We start from the raw sequence: 9,878 nt of genomic DNA, 5'->3' as shown, positions 1-9,878 counted from the left end.
TTTTTTTTTGGTAAAGACAAGGTCTCACTATGCAGTTCAGGCTGGCCTTAAGCTCATGTTGTGGCCCAGACTGATCTTGAACTCCCAATGATCCTTCCACCTCTCCTTGCCAGTGCTGAGATTACAGGTGTGTGCCACCACACCTGCCTTCATGCATTTTTTCCTAACTCTGTTTTCACAAAATGCTTGAAAATACTCAAAAAGTATTTTGCGAAAATATTCACAAAACACTGTTTTCACAAAATGCCAGTATTTATTAGCATGGTGTGTAGGTTATCTTTATCTATGGGATTCTATGGTTTGCATTTGATAAAAAATTGTTGGAAATGTTACTCTTTTTATTAAATCTTAAATTGACTGAAAAGAGAGGCATGGACAAAGGCATCTATTTATTTCTGTGGACTTTAAAAATAGAAATCTATTCTCCTAATTCAGAAAGTAAAATCAATTGAGGTGACTAAATGTGAAACATTGGAAGATAGTGCTATTGGTAATAACTCAAAAGATGAGAATGTCAACATAATGTTCATATGGATAAAAGCTGCACTCACTGCACTTTATTTTTTTTTAAAGATAATCTGCATTGTGAAATTTTCTGTTTCTTAATTATGTAGTAATAGGGCAATAGGACAAGGCAGAAGAAAAAAATAGCTCTTTATTTACATTGGTGAGTTTTTTTAAAAGATCAAGCTTTAAAAGAACCATGTATGTTTCTGGATTTAATGAGGTATATACATACATATATTCTGTTCACATGAATTGTATGGAAGGATATACAGACCAAAGTGTAAAGCAGTGTCTATTTCTAGAGACTAGGAATGCAAAGAGAAGAAAAGAAGGCCCATGAATTACTTTTATAATTTTAAAAAATGGTAGTGTTGCACAGATGCACGCTGGCCTTTAAGCTTGTGTATCATAATATATATCTATATCTATCTGTCTGTCTGTCTGTGTAATTAAACTAGGCATTGAACTAGAGGTACTCAGCAAGTGAACTACGTCCCCATCTTACTTACTTAGTCTTTAGGTATGGTCTCACTAATTTGCCTAGGCTGGGGTTGAACCTCCAATGCTTGAACATAGTGTAATTCTTTTTTTAAAAGACCTTTTATAAAATTTCTGTAATACTCAAGTTATGTAAGATAAATGGTTGTATGTAAAAGAACGGTAGGTGGGGCAGAGGTAAAAACTAGATGGGAGAGAGACTTCTGTATCTTCTGTGAGTTTTGATTTTTATACCACATGAATTTTGCACCTTGTCAAAATCTTATTATAAAAATATTTCTTCTGAACAGATCTCCTACCCCCACCATTTTGAAAGTTATGCAAAGATTGTCCCAACAAAAAACAAATTTAGAGTAAAGAAAATTAATTAATTCCATTTTCCTAGTACATGAAATGTGCTGCCTTCAGGTGAATCACTTGGTGGGTGAGTTCATCTGCATAATCTGGTTGTCCCAAAGAGCACACAATAGCCAGCCACAGTCTTTAGATAGAGACCTATCAAAGAAACCAAGTGGACCACCAACCTTTCTTCATTCCTTTGCTGACTGAAATTTTAGGAAAAAATAGCTTTCTTGTGTAGCTCAGGCTTATATACATGCTGACTAGATCATCCGCTTTTTCTCATAGTTATAATTGTAATCAAATTATTATACTATCTCACAGACTTTGCCATTGAGAACAGAAGAGCCTTTGCCAGTCTGAGGGTGTAGCTCAGTGATAGAACTTTTGCCAACCAGATATGAAGACTTCTCTTGATTCTATCCCCAGCAAGAAGGGGACAGTGGTGTTTTGTCTTCTTTTCTTTATTGTGGAAATTCCCCCCCCCCAAAAAAAAAAAACAGTTGTGGAAATTTTCATACACAGAAAGTGGAGAATACAACAAACTTTCATGTACCTGTTGTGTGCCTTGGGGTGGGGGGCAGCTAACAGAGTATTTTAAATTTTAAATCTTAAAAGGCATCTGAGCAAAAGCAACTCATAATAGAGGTAATCAGTTCCACTGAGTGAGAAAATTTTTCATGTTTTGTGTGTGTGTGTATGTGTGTGTGTGTGAGAGAGAGAGACAGACAGACAAGACAAGACAAGACAAGACAAGACAAGACAAGACAAGACAAGACAAGACAAAAGAAAATATTTGATTGGTTAAACTGAAAAGTTCCTGGTCAGAGATTAATTGGTGGTTTGATAGGTTAATTTACTAAGCAGTGTTTCAGTTGACTTAAATTAGAGCCATCTCAACCTAGCAGCCTCACAATTGAGTTGGTTTTGTTGTTATTTGTCTCATTTTTGGTAAGAACAAAATTTATTTGTTGAGGGAAAGAAAGCATCTGTCCAAGAGAGGGACAGAAGGGGACCCAAGTGGGTTGCTCCAATTAAGTATTGTAACCCATCCATAAATACTTGAGGATTTATCTATAATAAGGATACAAAAATGACATTACAGACCATAACATCTTAACATGAATATTTACTATATAGCTAGCTTCTGAAAGATTAGAAGAAACTTAACATCCTCTTCTGCATTCATTTCTTTCCCCTAATCTTCATAACATACCAAAAAAGTTGCATGTCTCCCATGTTCATAAAACACATTTTTTTAAAGTATGTGTATTTATTTCCTTAACTTCAACTTCTCAGTCAGCTTTCATATGACATCTATCATTCCACTATCACTATTCTGTTTATTCCAAGATCACCAACCACTCCCGGTGAGATCCAGGGGACATGTTTTCTTTCTACCTAATCTTTCTGCAGGATTCAAAACAGAAGACCTCTGCCTCCTAAAACAGTAAATGTTAATTGAGTGTTTACTAGCTTATATGAGTTACATTGTAGGGGCAGCACTAAGGATTAAACCCAGAGCCTTTATTTTTTTTCAGACAGGATTTTACTAAGTTGTTCAATTTTCTAGGCTAGACTCAGACTCTCAGAATGGTGGGATTACAACCATGTATTCATTTGATTCTTTCACAACTCTTTTGGGCATGGTTATTCCCATTTTATAGATGCAAAGACTAAGTTTTAGGTTAAATAACCAGCTTAGCTGCTAGTAATGATTAAATTCAAGGGCTTAGGTTCAGGCACCATTCAGTTCTGCTGCATTTTCAAAATCCCTGTAATTCTGGATTTTCCTCCTTTTTCTCAGTTTCATTTTGGTTTTCTTTGCAGCTCCTCCTCCTACCTGATCTTTAAATTTGGAGATTTTGGGATTAGGTCCTTCGTCCTCTTCCTACTGCTGTGAGGCATGAACATCCACATCTATGGCTTGAGTTGTGTAGAAGGTGATGATCTTCACCTATGTAGAAGGTTATGAGCTCCCGGTAGGTAGCATTAGCTCAGATCTTTGTCCAGTTGTCTCCTCATACATTCACAACCTAATTCTGAATCTTTTCCTCCTATGTTCTTTTTCTTTGCTAAGTGAAACAAATACAGATGTTGAATAGAAATCTAGGAATTGACACTATTTCCTCCACTTCCTAGTTCCTATAAACAGTCACTGATTATTATGTCTTATATATCCCTAGTTCATCTATTTTCCTAGGAAAGTTTTTCCATACCATTTTTAGATAAGGGTCCACCTATACTTGTCTTTCTCCCCTTTTTAACACTTTGTACAAGTACGATATTCACTTAAGTTAATTTTTATTTTCATTCCATTAGAAAAACCTTGAGGCAGGAACCAAGGCACTGCTACTTGTGTTACCCCAGTAGCTAGCAAAGTGCCTGGAATGTATACCTCATTAAATATTTGTTGAATTAAAACAAATGAAGAGGGGTTTTTTGCCATAGGATGGTGCTGTGGAGCAGTCTGAGCTCTCATGGAGATAAGACTTGAAAATAAAGTCTCTGATAGCCATAGGAAGGCGCTGCACGACTGGGCCATGTAGAGGACTGGCACTATGGAAACTGCAGAGCTCATCCACTCTTGTCATGTGTGGAGTAAGGGTAGTGGGTGTCAGATATAAAGGGAAAAATAATGATTAGTTTTAGACCTTGCTGGCTTTGGAGAGTTAACAAGATAATCAGGCAGAAAACTAGAAATGGTATATGAGTAAAATACTATTAGTCATTTTAATGTAAATTGATAAAAAGTTAAGTGTTAAAATTTCCTAGGGTTGGCAAGATAGTTCAGCGAACTAAGCACCTGCTTAGGCAAGTGCAGGGACCAGGGTTCAATCCCACATGCCACGCTAGCCCTGCCTGCAGGTGTGCTGAGCCAGCCACCAAGGGTGGGTGTGCTGGTACAGTCTGTAATCCCAACACTGGGGGACTGCAAACAGGAGGATCCCTATGAGTGCAAGCTGCATAGTGAGATCTTAAAAAGTATTCCTGTCATGGGTACAGAGTTTGTGGCTGTATTAGTACAGTTAAATTGGGAGATGCTATAAATATACATTATATCACACAGATATGGATTACTGGACTGGAGAGATACCTCAGCAGTCTAAGCACCTGCCTGGCAAGTGCAAGGTCCCAAGTTCAACTCTGGTACCAAATGCTGTGCCAGCCCCAGAAACCTGGGTATGCTGTGCTGGCCCTGAAACCAGATGTGGTGCTGCACACCTGTAATCCCAGCACTGGGGAGGTTGAGGCGGCTGAGGCAGGAGGATCACAAGTTGGAGTTGCATAGCAAGACCTTATATCAAAGGAAGGGAGGGAGGGATTATTAACTGAATTTATTACTCATTTTAAAACAGCAAGTTTTCTTTTAATGGTTATTTGCTAATGCTAATTTATACTTTTTTCTTGAAGACAGACTGTAAAGTAAGTTCCATGAGGACTTGCTACATGTAGTTTAATTTTTTTTTCTTCTTATTTCTCTAGGGCCTATTCCCTGGTGGATTCCAGTCAAGTGTCTACATTTCTGATATCCATTCTTCTTATAGTCTACGGTAGTTTCAGGTAAGATGTTCTTAAAATGAGGCTGATTTCAGTTTGAGGAAGCAACAGCATTGCTTTAAAAGTGTTGGCACCAGAACTATTTTGCAGAGAGAAACAGGACACCAAAACATTTAAGTGGATGGATAACTCAAAATAAGAAAAAATTACTAAGTACCTGTATAAGATAAAGTAACCAAGATCAAAGTGTAGGTGGAATGCGTCAGTAGATTTAGAAGGACTAGGTAGGTTTGAGTTACAGTGTGATAAATCTCACATTTATTCTTTAGTTTGCTGCTGTTAAACACTTCTTGGTTTTATGATTTTAGCATATAAATGCAAACATGCAAAAATGTTTAAAATTCTGATCTGGAAATAATGACTCACCTAAGAGCACTGATTATTGGGAAGATTACAGAGAAGGATCTTATCAGTGATTGTAATTTTACTGTAAAAAATTATTTATTTATTTGATACAGGGTCTCAGTACTCAGCTCAGACTCATAATGATCCTCCTCCTGCCTCGGTCTCTGCAGCACTGGGATTACAGGCATGCGCCACCATACCCAGTTTCAGGGCTGGCATGGTGCGCCCAAGGTTGTGGGGCCGGCACGGTATACGGTACTCGGGATCTAACTCAGGGCCTTGCACTCCAGGCAGGCACGTAGACTGCCAAGCTATATTCTCAGTCCAATAATTGTAACTTTAACGGGAACAAAACATTTAAGTGGATGGGTAACTCAAAATAAGAAAAAATTACTAAGTACCCATATAAGATAAAGTAATCAAGATCAAAGTGTAGGTGGAATGCGTCAGTAGATTTAGAAGGACTAAGGAAACCAAAGTAAAACCGCACCCAAGAAGCCAGTAAAGTTCTCTATCTTGTCCTAAATGCTTTTAAATTATTATATCCTTACAGAAATTCATTTAATATTTTATAAGGTTCAACCTGCTATTACTAGAGTTGTACATGACAGCATTATCAATTATTTTCCCTGCTGACCTTACCAAACACTGAGATAATATCCTGGTGAAATTCTTCCTAGCAGGAAGCCATAGGAATAGGAAGAAAAATCTAGAAGCAAGATACTATCTTTTTTTCACTACTTATAATTAAGAGAGGAACTTTAGTGGTTGTAGAATTCATATAGTTTTGTGTATGATGTTTGAAAATAAAGGATGCTTGAAGTTGTTTTTTATTTTGTTTTGTGTTTGTAGTACTAAAACCCAGGAATTCCAACATGCTACAGGCAGCTGTTCTGCCACCAAACTACTGTATATCCCCAGCCCTTTGCTTTTTAAAAATTATTTATTTATTTTAAGAGCAGAATATTTATTGGGGGAAAGAAAGCTTTTGTCCAAGGGAGGGACAGAAGGGGAGACCTGAGCAGGTTGTTCCCATAATGTATGTTTTGTTTTGTTTTTAATTTAGTGCAGGATCTACAGGGTCTCACTACACAGATCAGACTAGTAGTGATCCTCCTGTTTTCAGCCTCCCAAGCTCTGGGATTACAGGTGTGCACCACCCCGCCCAATTTCAGTCTCTGTCTCACCATGCCACGGGGGTGGGGCCGGGACCAGCATCAAGGATCGAAACCCGGCCACTGCATGCTGCCTAAGCAGGCGCTTTAGTCCACTGAGCTATCTGACTGGCCCTATGTGTGGTGTATATTTTAATTTCTCTCCAGTAGATAACCTAGTGAAATTACTATATCATAACTCAAGTTCAACGTTTTAAGAAATATCAACTGTTTTCCAAAGTAGCTGTATTAGCCTTCTCACCAGCAATATGTGAGGGTTCTTTTTCCAAATCCTTATCAACACTTGTTATTGCCTGTCATTTGGACTATTTTATTGTAGTGGATATAAAATACATCGTCCTTGTAGCTTGATTAGCATTTCTTTAATTTTCATGTGTTTTATCTTTTTATATTTGTGAAGACATTTCCTTTATCAGATTAATGCTTATAAAACATTTCCTGCCTATGTATTTAACCTTTTATTTTCCTATTTATAATTATTATGTAATATTTTCTGATGTACTGACCTTTACAAAATACCTTTCTTTGTCTCATAGCAATTTGTTTTAATGTCTTCTTTGATGCTAGTATTTCCATCTTCAAGGTTTCTTGTGGTTATATATGGGAAGATTTTTTAATTACAAATTCTCTTACAGAACTATATTTTCTATTTTGAGTCTGTTTTGATAATTTGTTATTTTTTCTAGGATTTATCCATTTCCTTCAAATTGTCCTTAAAGTTGTTGGCATCAGTGTGTTTTTAGTACTTCTTTATAACCTGTCCAGTTTTGAATGGTCAGTAGTTGTGTTCCCTCCTGCATTTTTATTTTAGTTATTTTCTTCCCCCTTGGCCAGTTTAGGCCAACATTTTATCTGTTTTGCTGATCATGTCAAAAAAGCAACATTTTGTTTCATTAAAGTGTCTCTCTTTTAACATAGGCGTTTAAAACCACTACATATTTCCTCTAAATATTGCTTTGGCTGCATCTCATAAATTTCGGTACATTTACTATCCCTTGACTGAGCTTTGCAAAGCTTCTTGTAATACATTAATCTCATCTCTGTCTCTTCTTTGCAGCTGATCAAAAAAAAATACATACAAGTACAGCATTCTTACTCACGATCAGTGTGTCCCAGAAGACTTTCACAAACCTGTAGGAAAACAGGAAGAGAAACAAGAGTTGGACAGAGAAAAACACTGAAAAAGGACTATTAAGATGAGCATATTTTTAAAAAAAGGATGAGCATGTAGATCCAAAAATTACAATATGAGACTGGCTTAGAGAATTTCTTAGCTAGCTTGTAACTGGCAGGGCACTTGACTTTCTGACCTTTCAGAAGTAGTGTGTTGTAAACAAAGAAATAAGTTAGAAGACAAAAGGAAGACATGTGTTTGGGATTCAGGGTAGTTAATAAGAATTGAACCAAGAACCTTTATTCTTAGCTATCTCCCCATTTTTATTTTCTGAGATTTCTGCTGAATCATTAAGATGCCCAAGCTGTGCTTGAATTAATCCTCCTGCCTCAGTCTCCCAGAGTACAGGGACTACAGGCATGCACATGCACCTCCAGCCTGGCTAGAGGACATACTTTATGCTTGTTAAGTCCTACACAGAGCTGTGGGACTTCTGTAATTGTAGAGTAAGTACTACAGTTTTTAACAACAGCATCTACCTGTGCTTTAATGATGAGAACATTTAGGCTGGGGAGATAGCTCGGCAGTCTAACTGCCTTCCTGGCAAGCACAAGGATCTGGGTTCGCGGCCCAGTACTGTATGCTGTGCTGGCTCTGGAACCCTTGGTGCACTGTGCTGGCCACCTAAACTGGGCATGGTGGTATACACCTGTAATCCCAGTGCTGGGGAGGCTGAGACAAGAGGATCACTATGAATCTTAGCTGTATATCAAATAAGTAAGAGGACACTTAAACTTACTCTAGGGAGAAGACAATCTTAACAGGTTAATAAAAATTTAGAAATAGTAAGAATTGTACTTTGTGGGTCAGGGAGATAGCCCAGTAGCATAAGCACCTACTTGGCAAGCGCAAGGTCCTGAGTTCAATCCCAGTACCAAATAGATAAATACATACATACTACAAGTACAGCATGTACTTGGTTCAATCCTCAGTAACTACCCCTACCCTGTCATCCCAAACACATGTCTTCCGTACATATAGTTGTCATGAATGTAAGGAATTTTTTTAAACAACTGTGCTTTATATGCATGTGCTGTTCTTCATGCTGCATGTGTATAATGGACTGTCTCACTGCTGTTCACAAATTGCGATGTTCTGTGTGTACTGTTTATTATCTTTTGAGCAGCTCTTTGCCATTCTATAACTTGGCACACTTTAAGAAGGCATCATAAAAAAAGAAAGCATCATATATAAAAAACTTGAAATTGTTATGTAATATAACAAATGACAGTGTATATGGTAATGTATGTGAATACATTTTTTATATGTTTAACAATGTCATCTCTTTGTTGGACACAGAGTCTTGTCACTGAGGTATATCCAAAACTTTTATTTTTTACTTTGAGATAGGGTCTTGGGCTGGTGAGATGGCTCAGTGGTCTAAAGCACCCACTTAGAACAAGCTAAGCTAAGCAAAGCACAGGAACCACGGTTCAGTCCCCCAGTACCACATGCCAGCCAGCCCCGCCCCCTTGTGGGCTGAGCTGGCCCCGCGCGCGCGCGCGCGCGCGCGCGCACACACACACACACACAAACAGATAAATAAAATTTAAAAAAAAAATTAAAAATAAAAATTTTTAAAAAACATGATTTATTCTTTAAAAAAAAAAAAAAGAGAGAGAGAGATAGGGTCTCACTAAGTTGCATAGCCTGGGTTCAGCCTTATGATTGTGGTGCCCCAGCCTCCTATGATTACAAGCATTTGCTACCACAAACATCCTTACATTTCATTTTTAAATACTCAGCTTTAAATACTGTAAGTTTTCTAGGAACACATAGTTAACTTAAAGCTAAGTTCATACTTACAGAACTTAGCTTGCTCAAGTGTATTCTTCCCTTCCTTGTGTCTTTCATTGTTCAGGTTAGGGGAGGGGAGTTCTTAAAATGTCACGAGTTTTCAGTTTGCCTGTCTTCTCCAGTGTTCCCACTGCACTTAGTTATCAGAATGCAGATGGATAAACAAGCATGACATTCAGTAAATAAAATGTTTTTACCTTCATTTTGAGATGCTTCTTTGCTTGAAAAGAATTTAAGGCCATTTATTAAATTTTATAAGTTGTGATAGAATAAGCTAAATTAAAATGGGGTCGGGGCCTGCTGGTTAGCTCAGTTGTTTAAGTTCCTACTCATGCAAACACAGTCAGGCACATTATTCTGCTGTTCAATCCCCAGCTCCACCTGCAAACGGGAGCCAAACAGGCAGGGGAAATAGCTCAGTGGCATAAGCATCTTCCTGGCAAGCACAAGGTCCTGAGTTCGATACCTGGTACCACCAAAAA

The 9,878-nt window shown here is 37.7% G+C and overlaps 1 protein-coding gene across 3 annotated transcripts in view; it reads left to right on the top strand.

Moving 5' to 3' along the window:
* Sppl3 (signal peptide peptidase like 3) overlaps nucleotides 1-9,878 on the top strand; it is a 149,857-nt gene that overhangs the window by 98,046 nt on the left and 41,933 nt on the right. For 2 of the 3 annotated variants that reach the window (XM_004636264.3, XM_023720978.1), the window contains exon 2: nucleotides 4,831-4,908. In XM_004636264.3, the coding sequence (XP_004636321.1) occupies nucleotides 4,831-4,908 (78 nt within the window). Of the gene's footprint in view, nucleotides 1-3,300; nucleotides 3,327-4,830; nucleotides 4,909-9,878 lie in introns of those variants that run through there. The other variant, XM_023720977.1, reaches the window with a different exon arrangement.

Source organism: Octodon degus, unplaced genomic scaffold, assembly GCF_000260255.1.
Source record: "Octodon degus isolate 3935 unplaced genomic scaffold, OctDeg1.0 scaffold00079, whole genome shotgun sequence".
In the NCBI taxonomy this organism is placed as follows: domain Eukaryota; kingdom Metazoa; phylum Chordata; class Mammalia; order Rodentia; family Octodontidae; genus Octodon; species Octodon degus.
This window is presented reverse-complemented; position numbering and strand designations above follow the sequence as displayed.